An 18,698-nucleotide genomic window follows, 5' to 3' on the forward strand; every position below is an offset into this window, starting at 1 on the left:
TGGTTCTGGAGACTGCATAAGATTAAGGAGAGGGTCGGAAAGTCACCCAAAGACAGAGCGAGTGGGGGTGGGAGACTGGCGCGCACGTCGTAAGGCCGGAAGAGGGCGCCAGAGCCCCTGGAAGCTGGAGTCTGGCGGTTGGGAGCCTCCAGGCGGGTGCTGGGAACAGTCTAGTCTCTCCCGCCAGGAGGACGTTTCCCAGCAGCGGCTCTCCTCGGCGGGCTCAGCCACGTGCCTGCGTGAGCTCTGGGGAGCAGGCCCCCTTGGCCGACTCCTGCCATCCAGAGTCTGCAGCCGCAGGTCTCAGCGCGCCCCACGGGCCGAGCCTCAGTTCCGGTTAGCCCGCTCCCTCCGCCTCCTCGCCTCTCCCTCCTCCTTGCCTCACCCTCCTCCGCTCGCCAAGATTGGCCGGGAAACCCGCCAATGGGGAGCCCGGGGAGGCGGGTCTAGAACGCGGGCTGGAGGAAGAAAAGCGCGTTTCAAGTCGGCCGCTGCGTGGGCCCCGAGTGGGGGAGGGACGGCAGGTAAGGCTTCGACTTGGTGACTCTGACCGGGTTTGGTCCGGTACTTCCCGAATTAGTCCTCCGTGGCCTACAGCAGGATAGACGACGCTTCCCGTCAGCCTGTCGGATCAGCCCCCTTCTGGATCCTTCCCTTTCTCCCTGGGCTCCCATTGCTGTATTGACTGTGCATCACAGACAGGGCTTGCCTGGGGACAGACATTAAAGCAGAAGGCGGGGAAGGCTCATTCTTGTAGCTCAGACTATTACAGTACCAGCCTCTCGCGCATCTGTTAACATCAGCCCCCGGCAATAGCCTGACCGACTCCTGCTAGCCATCAGGTCAGCTGAAACGCTCTCCCCTACCCACCTCCTTTCTTGAATTAATTGAGCCCCGGCCTGACCCTGCCTGTTCAGCACTATTGGAATCTCTTAAATTTTTAAAATCACATTCTTTGTGTGTTTGTGTGTGGGCGTGTGCGCCACGGCTTGCTCGTGGACATCAGAGGACAACTTGAGTCAGTTTTCCTGGCCACTTGGCCGCAAGAGCATTCACCGTTTTGTGAGGCCCGCACTGTCCCTCCATCCCTCCCATCGTTTTTATTGGCAGACTCCTGTGTGCTAGGATTGCAGGTTCTCTTTTGAAGTTTCTATTCTTTGGATGGAAGCTTTGGGGGGACAGACTGTGGTACTTAATACATTGTGCTCAATAAAAGTTAATTGAATGGAATTGATTTGTGGGAACCAGTGCTCTTGTCAAGGAGGACAAATTTAAATTCCTAATATAATTAGGGAAGAATAGAAGACAGCATGGTATATAATTAAGGGCCTTTAAGTTGGTGGTTTATTGCATTAATGTTTTATAATTACTCTCAGACCAGAGAAGGAAAACAGCAAAGAGAACGGGAAGGCAGGCTTTATGTCTCACAAGGCCTCAAGTGTAGAAGGTCTGTAGACTCATGTGGCCATTTGTTCAAGCAACAACTATTTACTGAGAGCCGACTACATGCCGGACACAATGCTGGACAATGAGGATCACAGCGAACCCTCTACTGAAATCTACCCAGTAAATTGTTATGTGGAAAAATATTTTGAGACAGGTTCTTGCTATGCAAGCAGGCTGGCCTCGAACTTCTGATCCACTGCCTGAAAGGTTGGGATAGCAGGCTTTCACCACTGCACTCCAAATTTTAAAAAACTGTGAAGAGTAAATCCAGCCTTACAAACACTGAGCAATAACTCTGTCCCTGAGCTATACCCCTACCCCTGTGCCAGCATCTTTAATAAAAGAACTCACTAGTTCTTTTCAGGTTACCCCACCATTTAATTTTTTCTTTATATTTGTTCAACTTAACTTTATTGTGGGTGGGGCCCACTCGTGGAGGACAGGGGAATGAAGTATGCTCTACATTTCCATTGGAAGGTTGCAACAGGAACGTTGCACCAACATCACACTTTCTTTTTTTATGTCTCCTGCATGTTTGTATATGCAGTGCCTGCAGAATCCAAAAGAAGGCATCAGATCCCCTGGGACTGGAGTACAGACAGTTGTGAGCCGCCATGTGGGTGCTGGGAACCCGTCAGGGTCCTATGGAAGAGCCACCATGCTCTTAACTGATGAGCCCCCCTTTTAAGACAGGGTCTCATAGAGCTCAGGCTCCCCCAAAGACGGGCCCCAGACTCACTTTAGAGCCAAAGATGAACTCAAACTTCTGAATGACAGGATTGGCCCATGGCTTTGTTCTAAGCAAGTTTTTATGTATTTTTGTTGTGGGATTTTATTTGTAATTATTTTGGATTTTGACCTTTTTTTAAAAATATAGACTTAAGATTGGATTTTGACCTCATGAGTTGCTAGGTAAGGGTGTAACACCACCCTCTGCTTTTTTGTTTGTGTGTGAGCGTTTTGTCTGATGTATGTCTTTGCACCGCTTGTGTGCCCGAAGCCCTCGGAGAGCGGAACAGGGTGCTGGATTCTCTGGGGCCAGGGTTACAGACCATTGTGAGTCACTGTGTGGGGGCTGGGAATCTAATCCCAGGTCCCCTAGGAGAGCAGTCCGTGCTTTCAACCACTGAACAGTCTCTCTAGCCCTCCCTAGCATTCTTGAAAACAAAACATCCTTTTTACTTGTTCATTAGGATATACATTTATTCCATACAACTTGCAAATATAGGAATATAAGGACAGTGTGCATTATTCCATAATCCTAACGTAGTGTTTACTGATTAGTATTTTGCAATTTTAAACTTTATTGTTATTATATGTATACACACATGCCACAGCATGCATGTCACAATCAGAGGACAGCCTTGTAAGGCCATATCTCCATTTCACTTTCTCGTGGCTCGGGGATGGAGCTCAGGTCCTCAGACCTGCATTGTCATGCAGCAAGTGCCTTTATCTGCTGAGCCATCTTGCCTGCCCGTTACTAGGATCTGGATTTATATTCTTAGTTTATTCTGTATTTATGCATAAATTGGTGTGTTTTATAAGTAAATAAGACCACACAATAAATTCAACTTTATACCAAGAATTAAAACACAAAAATAAAATAACAAATAAACGTGACTTTTTGTCATATTCCCCCCTCACCACTCACATTCCATATTATGGACGTCCTTCTGCCTCTATTTAACTTGGTCATGACATTTATGATAACAGATAATGCTCTAAAGTGGTTTGTTTTTTAAACCATATGTTATTAGACCACTTATATCATTTCACAATTAGTTGTTTGAAACAAGGTCTCACTATATAGCCCAGGCTGGCTTGGAATGCTATATGCCTCAGGCTGACCACTTCCTGCCTTAGCCTCCTGTGTGCAAGGATTATAGGGGTTCATCACCATACCTAGTTTATTTCAGAACTTTTGCTGCCATAAATAGCTCTTTAACAAACATGTGGATATTTTTATTGCAGAATATGTGATTATTTAGGATGGATTTTATGCAGATGTACTTTTCTGTCCCACCAGCCAGTTCCCAAATAACCACACAGAGAGATGTATTATTATAAATGCTCAGTCAATAGCTGGGACTTGTTACTAGCCAAGTCTTACATTTTAAATTAACCTGTATTTCTTTTTTTGGGGGGGAGGTACTTTCGAGACAGGGTTTTTCTGTGGCTTTGGAGGCTGTCCTGGAACTTGTAGACCAGGCTGGTCTCGAACTCACAGAGATCAGCCTGCCTCTGCCTCCCGAGTGCTGGGATTAAAGGCATGCGCCACCACTGCCCGGCAAATTAACCTATATTTCTTATCTACCTCTGTCACATGGCTCAGTACCTTTTCTCCGTATAGCAAGTTCATCTCCTTCACTCTGAGTCGCCTTGCGGTTGCGAGACTCCTCCCCTTCTTGGAGCTCTCTCTTTGTCTGCAAGTCTCAGCTAACCTCTACCTGTCCAGCTATTGGCCAGTCAGCTTCTTTATTAACCCAGTCACAGTGACACACATTCACACAGTGTAAAGGAATAGTCCACATTTCAGCGGGAGGATTTCTAGATTGAGAAGAAAACATTCAAAACCTTGAGAGGTTGTTTGTCTTTCCATTGAGGTGTGGTCATGTTTCAGTTGGCGTTCTATTGCTGCAATGAAACACTATGACCATAAGCAACCTGGGAGAAAAGCGTTCACTTGGCCTACACATCCCAGAGTAAGGGACCTGGAGGCGGGAACTGAAGCAGAGGCCGAGGAGCATGCTGCTGACTGACCTGCTCTCCAAGGCTTCCCAGCTTCTTTTCTTTACAACAAAAGGTCACCTGCCCAGAGATGGCACCACCCACAGTGACCTGGACCCTCCCACACAATCATCAATGAAGAAAACGACCCCATAGGCTTGCCCACAGCCCCATCTCATGGAATCATTTTATCAATTAAGATTCCTGCTTCCCAGATGGCCCTAGCTTGTGCCAATTTGACAAAAAACTAACCAGCGCAGCCAAGGTCCATTTGAGGGGCATCTCACCACAGCCTGGTTATTATCATTTACATTTACATTTACATCTTTGTTAGTTCCTTTGTTAGGTAGAAAATGGTTTTTTTGGACTAGGGAGATGGCCCAATCCATAAAAAAATACTTTCATCTCAAGCTGTAAAATTAGGATCATATCCCTTACATAAAAGCTGGACAGATATGGTGGCCTGTGGTGTAATACCAGCATTCTTATGATGAGATGTGAGGTGAAGACCAGAAAATACCACAGAAGCTCTCGGGCCAGCTATGGTCAACAAGAAAGACCTTGCCTCTGAAACAAAGCAGAGGGTGAAGACCACACCCAAAGTTGTCTTCTGACCTCTACACTCATCACAGCCCACATGCACCTTCATACACAAACACATGTGCATGTGTACATTATGCACACACAAACATGCAAACATATGTTTTAAAGCAGAGGCTCAGGGTTAGGAGAGTATACTGCCCCCACAGAGGACCTAAGTTTATGTCCCAGTGCCTATCTGCAACTACAGCTACAGGGGAATCTGACCCCTCTGACCTCTATGGGCACCAGGACTCACATGCGCATAATCCACAAATCCACAATACCCATAATTAAAAATACTGGGCAGTGGTGGCACACACCTTTAATCCCAGCACACTGGAGACCGGGGCAGGCAGATCTCTGTGAGCCTGGTCTACAAGAGCGAGTTCCAGGACAGCATCGAAAGCCACAGAAAAACCCTATCTTGGAGATAAATAGGTAGATAGATAGGTAGATATGTCTTGAAAGAAAGAAAGAGACCAGACATTTGGGAAGCAGAGGTAGGCAGATCCCTGTGGGTGTGAGGCCAGCCTGGTCTACATAGTTCTAGAACAACCAGTGCTTTGTAAAGAGAGCCTGTCTCAGATAGATAGATAGATAGATAGATAGATAGATAGATAGATAGATATCTTAATGTGGTTTTATTGGCCATTCTTTTGTCAATTTTCTGTTCATATACTTTGTCCGTTTTTTGTTGTTGTTATTTGTTTTGAGGCAGGCAGGGTCTCACTATGTAGCCTTGGTTGGTGTGGAACTCTTTTGTATAACAGGCTGGCTTTGAACTCACAGAGATCCATCTGCCTCTGCCTCAAGTGCTGGGATTAAAGGTACTTGATACTATGTTCAGCCTTTGTGTATTTTGTTTTCTATTTGTCTAGTTTGGGTTTTTTTGAGACAACATCTTACTGTGGAGCCTAGGCTTGCCTAGAGTTTACAATCCCCCTGTCTCAGCTTGTCTAATGCTGCAATTACAGACGTGTACAACAGGCCCATCCTACTTGCTGTTTTCCCCCTCTAGTTCCAGGGTTTGATCCTGGGGCCCTACACCTGAGGAAGGGATAGATCACGGAGACGCATCCCCAGCTATCATTTCTTTTGTGGAGAATGAAGTTTTTTCCATTTAGATCTCCAAGAATTCTAACATAGAATTACTTCTTACCTTGTTTACTACAAATACAGAATTAGAGTGCCCCAGGACTGCTCACTGCACCATCTCCTTTCAGGACCTCGCCTACTCTGTGGCTTAAACTCTTATTTGTAAGCTGATGACTCCCCCCCCCCCAGTATATACTCTGTGTAGGAAGCTCCAGGGGTGCACACGAGTTTAGTTTTTGTTTACTTTGCCTACTTTTCCCTCTGCTTTATCATCAGCATTCAGCAACTTCAGGGCACATAGAGGCTCATATATTTGGATTCTTGGTCCCGAGTTGGTGGCACTGTTTAGGAAGGATTAGAAGGTGTGGCCTTGTTGGAGGAGGTGTGTCACTGGGGGGTGGGCTTTCAAGTTTCAAAAGCCCTCATTGTTCCTAGTTGGCTTTCTCTCTCTCTCTCTCTCTCTCTCTCTCTCTCTCTCTCTCTCTCTCTCTCTCTCTCTCTCTCTCTCTCTCTCTCTCTCTCTCTCTCTCTTTGCCTCATGCTTATGGATGAGATGTGAGCTCTCAGCTACCACTCCTGTGCCATCCTGCCTGCCTGCTGCCATCCCTGCCATGGTGGTCATGGACTCACCCTCTGAAACTGTAGGCCCCCAATAAAGTCTCTTCTACAAGTTGCTTGGTCACAGTGTGTCTTCAAAGCAATTTAAAAGTAATTAGGATGGTGGGTTTATTATTACCATTATTCTCATTTTACAGACAAAGAACCAAGGTTTATGTCGCTAGAAAAATGACAAAACTGAACTTTTGTTAGTGTGGTTGGTTGGTTGGTTTTGGTGTTTTGAGACAGGGACTTGTGTTGCCCAGGAGGGCCTGGCACTTACTCCGTAGCCTGGGATGGTCTTGAACTCCGGAGCATCCTGTCTTTACATCTCAAGGGCTAGGATCACAGGCTTGGCTCCCACACCCAGCTCTGCCGTGCTTGAACATCATGTGCTTGTTGGTGGGCTTTGTGTGCGTTGTTGAAATGAGCTTTCACTGCAGCACAGAGCTGTGTAAGCCGGGCCCGGGTGCGTGACCTGGTGTGTGGGGACAGCAGTGCGCTGATGAGCACTAGGGAGGGCTGATGTAATAGAGCGGCTCTGGGCCACACGATAGGAGACTTGAAACGTCCACAAGAGTCTCTTCCTAATGCTTTTATTAGTGCGTGTTACCTAACATGGGTTCCCTTATGACATTTTCATACATGTACTTCATCGATGTACAGTGAATTGCAATCATATCCTTTCTGTCTGTCTGTCTGTTTCTCTGTTTGTCTGTCTCTCCCCACACACACACACAGTTACCCTTTCTCCTCCCTGTCCCATTCCTGCTGACCCCCTTCTTCCCAGTTAGAGCCCCTTGTTCTCCTGCGTCTTTTCAGTGTGTGATGCAATCAGTTTCAGTAGCGTTGTTTACGGAGCATAGGAAATTATTTCTTTTTTGTTTTCTTCTTTTTTTTTTCTGAGACAAGGTCTCACTATGTGAGATCCCTTTGTAGACCAGGCTGGCCTAAGCTCACAAAGATCTACCTGCCTCTGCCTCTCGAGCGCCAGGATTAAAGGTGTGCGCCACAGGCCGGGCTCAGGGAGGGTTTCCTTATAGCAGCTTGAGAACCTTATCAGTGGCTACACCACTAAAAAAATGCCTCTCCCTCTCCCATCAGTTGCTAAGATCTTATAAGTTCTTCGGAAGGGGTAGTCCCCACGATCCCCTCCTTCAGTGACAGGATGTGAACAGACCCAGTCTTGTGTAGTTAACCACAAAGGCTCGGGCGGCAGCCATGCCATGTCCAGAAACCAGTGTGCCACGCACACCAACCTTTCCCCTCTGTGAAGTCCTTGAAACCTTAGAGGGGGCGACACTGGTGTCTTATGGCTTGACAACAGGCAGTCCTGTATTCTCTGTACTTTGACCAGTCTCTAGTGTCACCGCTGACTGTAACAAACAGAAGCTTCTCTGCCAAAGCTGACAACAGCACTAATCCATGATTGGAAACAGTTACTGAGAAGATGTGTAGCAGAGCAACAGCAGTAGCTTCCCATGTGGACCTTTGATCTCCATAGCTGGAAGCTTTTGAGTGCGTTTACAGTACCATTTGTTACAATCGTAAATGGATTTGTTACAGACTCCCAAGCTGAAAGGACAAGACCCGTGCTGTCCAGTTTCTGAGCCGCAGCTCGATGCCTGCATTAAGGGGCATTTGTGGTCTTTGCCCTTTGGTGATCACTTGTTTCATGCATGAGTGTGTGGAAATGGGGTTAGCACTGTCTATCCTCCAAGTTCATGGCCTTTCCTTAGCTCCCCACAGAACCACTTTCTCCTCCACAGCCGGAACGTATCTGTCAAAGGGAAGGAGACCTCAGCCGGCTGCGTAGTCCTCTTCCTTGAAAGGAGCTAAAGACTAATGACAAGCTACTCTGCTAAGTCACTGTCAAACATCCAGTCTCAACAGCAATTTTTTCATTCCATTTTTTTTTCATGGTAGTTAGACGCTCCTAACTCCTCAGACCTCCATCTTTTTCCTGCTATAGATTATTCTTGTATAGGATCCTGTATATAAAACATAATATATTTACATTTAGTTCAATTTTTAAACTATTACTTTAGTATGTGTGTGTGTGAGGGGGGGGTGGGGGGAGAGAGTCCCCAAAGTTCTCTGACCTGGTCTGTCCCTGATCTCCACCTTGCTGAGGCAAGGGTCTCTAACCACTGAGTAGTGAACCTCAGGCCAGCCAGCCTATAAACTCCTGTTAGTTTTCCTGCCTCCCGTCGGTTCTGTGGCTCAAACGCAGGTGGTCAGCTTGTATGCCAAGGGCCTTTACCCACTGAGACTTCTCCTTGGACCTGTGGTTAAAATCTTAAATCAGTGATTTTATTTATTGGCTAGTCATGTTGGCTCATAACTGTAATCTCAGAACTTGGGAGGTAAAGGCAAGGAGGCTCCTGAGTTTGGAAATACCTGTGTAGCCCAGGCTAACCCCAGACTCCTTGGCCATCCTCTTTCCTCAGCCCCAACCCCCACCAAGTGCCGGAATTACAAGCTCAAGCCACAGAGCCTACCTAATAATTTTCTCTTATTATAAAAAGAAGTATTCATACATTATAGGGGAAATGAATACACAGAAAGGAAAAAAGAGGAACAATCATGAAAGTCCATCACCTGAATGAAAACAATGTTTACAGGGTGTAAATGTTACAGGGTTGTAGTTCAGTAACTGAGTACTCTCTTAGAATGTGGAAAAACCTGGATTCAGCTTCCAGTCCTGCAAGATAAAATAAAACAAAAATAGATTTACAGAAAAGCTGGGCAGATAACCCCCAGAGTTCCCATACATCCCCGGTACACAGTTTCCCTATTATTAATGTATGTTACTATAATGAATCTGTTACAGTTAGTGAACCACTATTGGTACATTATTTTTTCCTTTCTTCCTTCCTTTCTTTTTTTTCCTTTTCGGTTTTTCCAGACAGGGTTTCTCTGTGTAGCCCTGGCTATCCTGGAACTTGATCTGAGGACCAGGCTGACCTCTAACTCACAGAGATCCGCCTGCCTCTGCCCCCCAAGTGCTGGGATTAAAGGTGTGCACCACCACTGCCTGGCATATTGTTATTTTTCAAGGTTCATATTCCATCCATATTTCTTTAGTTTAGTTTTTTTTGTTTTTTTGTTTTGTTTTGTTTTGTTTTTGGTTTTGTTTTCGAGACAGGGTTTCTCTGTATTGCTTTGGAGGCTGTGGGTCCAGCCCGGCCTCGAACTCACAGAGATCCGCCTGCCTCTGCCTCCGGAGTGCTGGGATTAAAGGCGTGCGCCACCACCGCCCGGCTTTAGTTTTTATATAATGGTCTTTTCATGTGTTACAATCCCATCCAGAATTCCCTGCTACATTTTGTCCTATCTCCTTGGACTCCTGTGAGCTGTGACAGTGTCTCAGTTTCTTTTTTTATAATCTTGACAGTTTTGAAGAGAACTGGCCAGACATGCTGTAGGCTAGCCCTCTTCTGGAATGATGACACAGAGGTAAAATAACCATTTCAAGTCTAGCACCTGCATGGAGGCTTAGCACTTGGGAAACTGAGGCAGAGCGTTCCAGGACAGGAGAGGAGAGAGAAGGGAAGGCGGTGCATGGCTTGCAGTCCCAGCACTCCAGAGTGGAGGTGGGCAGGTCTGAAGGTCACAGGTCACTGCTACTGTCGGCTGCATAGTGAGTTTCAGGCCAGCCTGGGTTACAGGAGATCCCACATCCACAGAACGAGAAAAGAAGCAGTGTCTTTATATCGTGTTAAGAAGACATATTGCCCACGTGAGCTACCGCTGTTGACATGGGTTTTGGTTCCCTGACTGGCATGATGTCCGTTAGAAAGTTACTCCATACCCTCCAATTTGCCAAAAGCATGTGGGACAAAATTTCCTATAAAACTGATACTTAAGAAGCAGGAATTATGCTCCTGTCCCGTTAGGGAGGGATATCTGCATGCTTTAGCTTATGTTTTAGCTTGGACTGTCTGCATAATTTGTTTAGAATTCTGCATGGGACATTTGTCTTTTCCCAGTCATTTTATTGCTATGTACTCATGGACATTTACTTCATACTTTGGGATTATAACCTAATGTTGATTTGTTTTACTTGGGGCCAAAGAGACCGCTCTGTAATTTAGAGCTCTGTTCAAGTCCCAGCACCTCATCTGGCTCCAACCATCTGTAACTTCAGTCTTGGGCAAAACAGTGCCCTCGTTTGGCCTTTGTGGGCACTACACACATGTACACATGTCTGCAAAACAATTATATACATAAAATAAAAATCTCAAAAAAAAGATTTATTTTATTATGATGGGTCTGTGTCTGTGTGTGCACATGAATTGAGGTGCCATGAAGGCCAAAGGCATTGGATCCCCGGGAGCTAGAGATACAGGTGGTTATAAGCCACCCTTTGTGAGTGCTGAGAATCAAATTCAAGTCATCTGGGAGAGCAGTGCCCACTCTTGACCGCTGAGACAACTCTGTAGCCAAAATTTATTATTTTTAGTGCCTTAAAGTCTTTTAAATATTACTTATTTTTACTTATCTGTGTGTGCCTGCTTGCCTGTAGGAGTACCGTGTATATGAAACGTCTATGGAGGCTGTAAAAGGCTTGGGAATTGGAACCAAACCCTGGTCCTCTGCAGGAGCAGCACATACTTTTAGCCACCAAGCCAGTCCTGCTGGGATTAAAGGCATGTGCCACCACCGCCTGGTTAAAAATATTCTTAAAACTTTACAGGGTGCTCGAGAGATAGCAGTTAAGAGCACTGGCTGTTCTTCCAGAGGACCTGGGCACAATTCCCAGCACCCACGTGGCAAGTCGTGATTGTCTGTAACCCCAGTGCCAGAGCACCTGACTCCCTCACATAGATATCCATGCAAGCAAAACACTAATGCACATGCATTTAAAGATTTTAATATTTTAAAATTTTGTGGTGTGTGTGTGTGTGTGTGTGTGAGAGAGAGAGAGAGAGAGAGAGAGAGAGAGAGAGAGAGAGAGAGAGAGAGAGAGAGAGGGAGAGCAGGCATCCATGGAAGCCAGACAAGGGTGTTAGATTCCCTGTAGCTGGGTTTACAAATGGCTGTGGGCAACCAGACACAAGTACTAGTAACTAAACTCCATGCCTCTGCAAAAGCAGTGCATACTCTTAAGCACCGAACAATCTCTCCAGATCCCTGCTTGTTTGTTTTTGAGATAAGATCTTGCTATTGAGCTCTGAGTAGCCTCAAACTCTATGTAGACCAGGCTAGCCTCAAGCTTGCAATCCTCCTGCCTCAGCCTTCCAAGTGTGGTGCTGGGATTACACTTTTGTTGCATCATTCCTAACCTCATATTTTATTTTTACTTAATTAATTATATATTTTATTTATTATTTTGCTTTTTTTTTTAAAGACAGGGTTTTTCTGCATAGCTCTGGCAGTTCTGGAACTTGCTCTATGGACCACGCTGGCCTAAAACTCAGAAATCTGCTTGCCTTTGCCTCCCAAGTGCTGAGATTAAAGGCATGCCCCACTGCCCAGCACCAATGGCTTTTTTAAGTGTCACAGAGAAACAATTTGGAATATAGCTCAGAGGTAGAGTACTTACTTAGCATGAGAAAGACCCTGGGTTTGAACCCTAGCACTGAGAAAAATGTCTCCAGCCGTAGGATACCGGGTGTCATGTAGTTCCTTTACATCTTTATCTCTTTGTTTTTGTCTTTATTAGGTTTTTCTCACTGGATCTCGGAGTATCCAGGCCCCCTCCACCATGGCCAGCCGGGGTGGGGGCCGGGGTCGTGGCCGAGGCCAGTTGACCTTCAACATGGAGGCTGTGGGCATTGGGAAGGGTGATGCTTTACCCCCGCCCACTCTACAGCCTTCTCCACTCTTTCCTGTGAGTGTCCCCTCCTTCCCTAAGACTCCCATGTGCCCCTCACTGACTACATGTGGCCACAGACTCCTCCTGGCCCGTCCTAAGCCACCCTCATCTTGACCCCTGCCTCCAGAGTTCCGGCCCACAGAAGACAAGTGTTTATCTTTTCTCTTCACCCCCCCACTCCCCAGCTTTCAAAAGATGCTGCGTTACCCTCCGGTTTCTCCGGCTTTCAGCTTAGGGGAACGGCCCTTTAAGGTTCTTACTGCATTTTTGTCCTAAACTAACCATTGTGCCTCTCAGCCCTTAGAGTTCCACCCGGTGCCTCTGCCCGCGGGAGAGGAAGGGGAGTATGTTCTGGCACTGAAGCAGGAGCTGCGCGGGGCCATGAGGCAGCTGCCGTACTTCATCCGGCCAGCTGTCCCCAAGAGAGGTCAGTGGAAAGGCGAGCATCGTGTTTAGAACCTTCTGTGCGCAGCGCCCGTGCTCAGCATCCTCGGGACCAGAGAGACTCAGGAAGGTTACTGTCTAATGGAGGGAGCATTAAAATTCCCGTCTGTGTCCCAAAAGTATACCTTATTCAAGGTTTGAGTTGACATTAAAGCGTTAGCGTCTTACTTCGTATGTATAAGTGGGGCGCAGAACAAACTCTACCACACCTGAGCGCCTCGTAGCTGACTGGAGGGCCCCTGATCTAGCTAGGTCTCTGAGCACCCCACCTCCGCCGAGCATTTCCCCTCCACAGTGAGAGCAGGAGACTAGAGAGGGCAGTGCTACAGGCAGACTTGGGATAGCAGATATTTACCCATGGTGAGGAAGTACAGTATTTTAGTATTGACAATTAATGCTTTTATATGGAGGCCTTGAGAGCCGAGGGCTTGCAGAGATGGGAGACTTACCAACCTTACCCCATTAGTAAGAGGAAGAGAGGAGACTGAAGCCTGAAGCCTGGCTTTTTTTTTTTTTTTTTGGTTTTATGAGACAGGGTTTCTCTGTATTGTTTTGGAGGCTGTCAGACCAGGCCGGCCTCGAACTCACAGAGATCCGCCTGCCTCTGCCTCCTGAGTGCTGGGATTGAAGGCGTGCGCCACCACCACCCGGCGAAGCCTGGCTTTCATCCTGGCATATACTGTCCAGGGAAGACCCTGCCTCTCAGAGGAGCAGAAGGGCAGAGTAACAAAAAGGCAGGGTGGAGGGGACAAGGTCTTCACTGAGGTTGGCACCACTGGGCTCTGGGTTTGGAGTGAGGCAATCAGTAATTCCCTAGAATTAAGAGGGGTAGACTCTTAGGAACAAATTTATTCTGTGGATAAAACTCTGACTCGTGACCTCTGGCCCCTCAGATGTGGAACGGTACTCAGACAAGTACCAGATGTCTGGGCCAATGGACAATGCCATCGACTGGAACCCTGGTAGGTGACGGGACTTCACTGAATGGCCTTCCCCAGAGGGGCCGTGAGTTGCTTGGGTGCCATGAACCACAACCCTCCCTTTCCTGTACAGCATCTAGAAACAAGAGTCTTAGATGTGCTCTCAACAGAAACCTACTAACAGTGCCACCTCCCAGAGGCATCCAGTCAACAGTCTTGTTTCTGAATAACTTGAAGCCAACCCCTCCTTCCTGTCCTTTAAAGCCCCCACCTTCCCTTTAGTGCCAGTCCCCACTCAGGGAGGCCCCAGGTCCTGCTGACCTTCACACTCTCACTGTTCCCAGATTGGAGGCGTCTACCCAGAGAGCTCAAGATTCGAGTTCGGAAACTACAGAAGGAACGTAAGTGAACCTAGAAAAGGATGAGGGTTCACCTGCTGATGCTATAATAACCACATGGGGGCAGCAGAGTAGCATGTTTGTTGCCGGAATGCATAGAGAGCTAGGCTGGAGGGAGAGATGGCTCAGCTGATAAACACACCTGCCACCAATTCCTAGGACCCACGGTAGAGAGAACCTACTCTAACTTACACACACACACACACACACACACACACACACACACGGTAGAGAGAACCTACTCTAACTTACACACACACACACACACACACACACGGTAGAGAGAACCTACTCTAACTTACACACACACACACACACACACACACACACACACACGGTAGAGAGAACCTACTCTAACTTACACACACACACACACACACACACACACACACACGGTAGAGAGAACCTACTCTAACTTACACACACACACACACACACACACACACGGTAGAGAGAACCTACTCTAACTTACACACACACACACACACACACACACACACACACACACACACACACACACGCCCCAAACTTAAAAACTGGAAGGAAAGCTAGTCAGGAGATGTGCTCCCTAAGGCTTCGCTGTTTGATCCTCCAAACAGGGGCCACCATTATACTCCCCAAGAGGCCCCCTAAGACCGCGGATGACAAGGAGGAAACAATACAGAAGCTGGAGGTGAGGAGGAGGTGTGGTAGACAGCTGGGCTCCAGGTCCCTTAGAGCCCAGTGTGAGCTTCTCTTCCTATTCACCCTCACCTGAGACTCTAGAGAAGAAGGAGGAGGAAGTGACCTCAGAGGAGGATGAGGAGAAGGAAGAAGAAGAAGAGAAGGAAGAGGGGGAAGAAGAGGAGTACGACGAGGAAGAGCATGAAGAGGTGAGGGCATCTGCACTCTCTCTCCCTCTCCCTCTCCCTCTCTCTCCCTCTCTCTCTCCCTCTCTCCCCCTCTCTCTCTCTCTCCCTCTCCCTCTCTCCCTCTCTCTCCCTCTCCCCCTCTCTCTCTCCCTCTCCCTCTCTGCCTCTCTCTCTCTCCCTCTCTCTCTCTCTCTTGGCTTTTTGGAGACGGCCTCTCTCTGTCTTTTAAATATTTTTTTGTTGTTGTTTTTGTTTGTTTTAAATGCTCAAGTGGGAAAAATATGGACCAATTTACATGTCATCCTTGAACAAGGGCCATGCTAATTTTTGCTATAATTATTGCAATTTTAGTGTATGTGCTGCCAAAGCGAGCACATTTTTTTGTTGTTTGTTTGTTTGTTTTTGAGGCAGGGCCTCACTATATAAACTAGATTGGCCTGGAACTCCCCAGAAATCCTCCTTCGTCTACTTCTTAATGTTGGGATTACAGGAGTACACCACCAGGTTTATCATAGAAAAGAGGTTTTTTTAATTTGTTCTTTAGTGTGTGTGTGTGTGTGTGTGTGTGTGTGTGTGTGTGTGTGTGTATGATGGCATATGTGTGGAGATCAGAAGACAACTTGTAAGAATTGGGCTCTGGTCCTCCAGCTTGGCAGAAAGCTTTTCTTGTGCTGAGCCATCCCATGGACCTGGCTCTCAACTCTTACACAGGAGATGTTCTCAGAGACCAGGGCCTAGAGTGACAGTGCCACCAATGGCTCCGTTTCCTCTGCTTCTGGCCCATTCTCGAATCCTGTAACGTGGTAGGTGCGAGGGCTCAGAGGGTGAAGGTGTGTGCCGCCAAGCCTTTTGACCTGAATTCAATCCCTGGAGCCCACTACGTGATGGACTGAACTGATTTCTGCAAGTGTCTCCTGACCTCCACACATACATCAGGGCATACACACATACATACACACCCGTACACTCATAGTCACACAAACAAGTAAACAAACGTAATTTAAAATGCATGGCATGGGATTGGAGTGATCGGTCAATGGTTAAGGGCACTTGCTACTTTTCCAGAAGACTCAGGCTCCATTCCCAGTGCCCAAGTGGTGGTTCACAACCTGTAACTCCAGTTCCAGAACATATGATGCCTCTTTTGGGGATCTGAGGGTCCCAGGCATGCAAGCAGCACACAGACGTAGGTGCCGACAAACACTTGTACACCTAAAATAAACTTTTAACAGCTGCTTGGGTGTCCAGACTGGGAAAGGTATGTCTTCGAAGAAAGACCCGGAAAAAAGGGAAAGAAAAACTCTGAAACCATTGCTGATCTTTGCTTCTTTCTACGTTTCAGGAAACTGATTACATCATGTCATATTTTGACAATGGAGAGGACTTTGGAGGTGACAGTGATGACAATATGGACGAGGCTATATACTGAAAATCTGGGCCCCTACATCCTTGATTTTCGATATAGGATCTAAAATTATGTAGGGTTTTTCCTGTTTTTGTTATTATTGTTTTTGAGACAGGATCTCACATAGCTCAGGCTGGCCTGGAACTCAGTAAGTAACTGAGGTTTCCTGAACTCTTACCCTCCTGCCTCCAGCGTCCAAGTCTTGAGATTCCTGCACCATCACCGCAGACTTCCTATCACTTACCCCTGTGGGGGAAAATCAGTCAGAGTCCAGGGGACCTGCCGAGCAGCAATGGCAAATCTGTGTCACCTCCCCCATTCGGGGAAAAGGCTGGCATCTTAGTATGAAAGAAGACTTGAAGTGCAGCTGGGTTGCTAGCATGGAGACAGCTGTGTACACCTCTGCTTGATTTTTATAAGCCCTTATGGACGTCCTTGGGGTGGAAACAGTTAAGAGGAGTAAGGCCTGTTTTGTATTTTTAAATAAAATGTTTGTATCTGTCTCAGAGTGTTGTCTACCAGGAAAGGGTGGGGGTGGAGGAGAGGCTGAAGGGGATGTCCAGTCAGGTCTTTCCCACACCCCCCACCCTCCACCCTGCCCCAAGGATTGAAATTACAGCCTTACAAATGCTAAACCAGTGTGGGATCACTGAGCCGTATCCTCGGCTCTTGTGTGTGTGTGTGTGTATTATATATTACATATTACTTTGAGATAGTATTTTGATAAGTTGCCTTAGTTGGCCTTGAACTGACTCTGTAGCCCAAACCGGCCTTACACCCTCAGCCTCCAGAGCGCTGGGATGCCAGGCGTGTGCCACCAGGTCAACCCTCGGCTTGTCCAGTGTGACACTGGGACCTTGCTCTTTGCCTCTCAGCCCTACAAGCGGGGCACATCCAGGGATTCATCCGCAGTGCTGCCTGGAAGCAGTGGGGGAAAGCGCGGGGTCTCCCCAGACCAGCTGCCCACCCCGGCCTTTGGCGGGAAGTCCCGCACTGGGACGTGCCCCTGTATGTGCAGTATATTCAGGCATGCTCTCAAGGACACAAACCTCTCTTTCTCGCACTTGACCTTGATTGTGTCCTTATTTACAAATGATTGCAGCTATTTTTGTGCGGAGTCAAGAAAGCCAGGGGCCAGAGAGAGCAAACTTTTCAGCTGCACAGGTCTCTTCTGGGACCTGGGGAGCCCACTTGGTAAGGCTTATTTACCCTACGTATGTACCCTCGTCTCCACACCCAGAGTCAGTGTGTGGCTTGCAGTTTCTCTTTTGGTTCTCTCCTCTGTGGAATTTAGTTGGCCTTTCTCACTCTACTTTGGGGAGGGGTAGGCGGTGTTATCCTACAGGAAGTAAAGAGGGTGGGGAGGAAGGGAGTGATTCAGGGACAGAGCTCTAAGAGATGCTTCCTCGCCCACACAGCAATCCCTTGGCTGAGGTCACTTCCCTACGCTCTGATTGGCTGCTGAGAAAGCCTTCCTCAAGCTGATTGGTTGCATGCACTTGACATGCCACAGCCACGAGTAAGTTGCGTGTCCAGTATAGAAACGGAGTGGGGCCTGCTTAGTTAGCTATCTGGGGCGCTACTACGGGACCCCATTGAGTATTTAAAAGTCGTAAGATGCAATGTGGGAGAAGTGGCAACAAATGGCTCCATTGCGTTTAGGCAGATTGACTGAATTTCCTACAGCACCGAGAGCTACAGACGCAAAACCCGCAATCAGGTGTTTCTGACCCCACTGTACATGGAGAAGTGGGCTTGGACTCCATGGAGGGGAAGCACCCTTAAAAGCCTCGTTTAAATGTGGGAGCAAGTGTTAGAGAGAAGCCCGGCCAAGGAAACGAGAAGGTAGCAGGAATAGAAAGGAACATTCCAGAGTTATTGAGCAATTTGTGATGATTAATGTGTTTCCTTTTCTAGCTCCCCGAGTGAAGGGTGGAGCCAGGCCACTTGTTGCCGGGGTTTCCCACAGTTATACAGCTGGTGACTGTAGCTAGGGAGGGGACAGCAGAAAACAAGAGAAAGATCCTGACAGGTTTTCTTTTGTCTTTCCCAACTAAGACCCCTTCTGCCCCCGGTGCTCCCTGCACACACACACACCGAGAGAAACACACACAAAGACACACACGAGCACAGACACACACAGAGATACACACAGAGACACAAACACACACACAGACACAAACACACTGAGAGACACTCAGACACACACACAAACACAGACACACACGTGCACACACACAGAAACACAAACACACACACAGAGACACACACACAGAGACACTCAGACACACACACAAAGACACATACACAGACACACACATGCACACACACACAGAGACAAACACACAAAGACACACGAGCACAGACACACACAGAGATACAGACATACACACAGACACACAAACACAC

At 47.4% G+C, this 18,698-nt stretch overlaps 1 protein-coding gene and 1 pseudogene across 2 annotated transcripts; one reads left to right on the forward strand and one right to left on the reverse strand.

Annotated features, from left to right (window-relative positions):
- Window positions 1–131: 131 nt before the first annotated feature.
- Polr3gl (RNA polymerase III subunit GL) lies at window positions 132–16,791 on the forward strand. Of its 2 annotated transcripts, XM_040752199.1 has the most exons (9): window positions 132–524; window positions 9,848–9,909; window positions 12,119–12,286; window positions 12,569–12,698; window positions 13,609–13,677; window positions 13,980–14,036; window positions 14,633–14,706; window positions 14,792–14,905; window positions 16,227–16,791. In XM_040752199.1, the coding sequence occupies exons 3-9, from the start codon at window positions 12,161–12,163 to the stop codon at window positions 16,311–16,313; spliced, it is 657 nt and encodes a 218-aa protein (XP_040608133.1). In that variant the 5' UTR covers window positions 132–524; window positions 9,848–9,909; window positions 12,119–12,160; the 3' UTR covers window positions 16,314–16,791. The 2 variants fall into 2 exon arrangements, with proteins under 2 accessions (XP_040608133.1, XP_040608134.1); XM_040752200.1 differs by lacking the exon at window positions 9,848–9,909 and having other exon boundaries at window positions 133–524.
- Window positions 15,160–15,259, reverse strand: LOC121142485 (annotated as a pseudogene).
- Window positions 16,792–18,698: the final 1,907 nt, after the last annotated feature.

This window comes from Mesocricetus auratus, unplaced genomic scaffold, assembly GCF_017639785.1.
Source record: "Mesocricetus auratus isolate SY011 unplaced genomic scaffold, BCM_Maur_2.0 Super-Scaffold_100009, whole genome shotgun sequence".
Lineage (NCBI taxonomy): Eukaryota > Metazoa > Chordata > Mammalia > Rodentia > Cricetidae > Mesocricetus > Mesocricetus auratus.

Bases quoted from the DNA above. Each gene is read 5' to 3' on its own strand.
- Polr3gl (XM_040752199.1), top strand. From the start codon at position 12,161: ATGGCCAGCCGGGGTGGGGGCCGGGGTCGTGGCCGAGGCCAGTTGACC. The intron at 12,287-12,568 runs GTGAGTGTCCCC...TGTGCCTCTCAG, and splicing joins AGCCTTCTCCACTCTTTCCT to CCCTTAGAGTTCCACCCGGT. The intron at 14,037-14,632 runs GTAAGTGAACCT...TCCTCCAAACAG, and splicing joins TCGGAAACTACAGAAGGAAC to GGGCCACCATTATACTCCCC.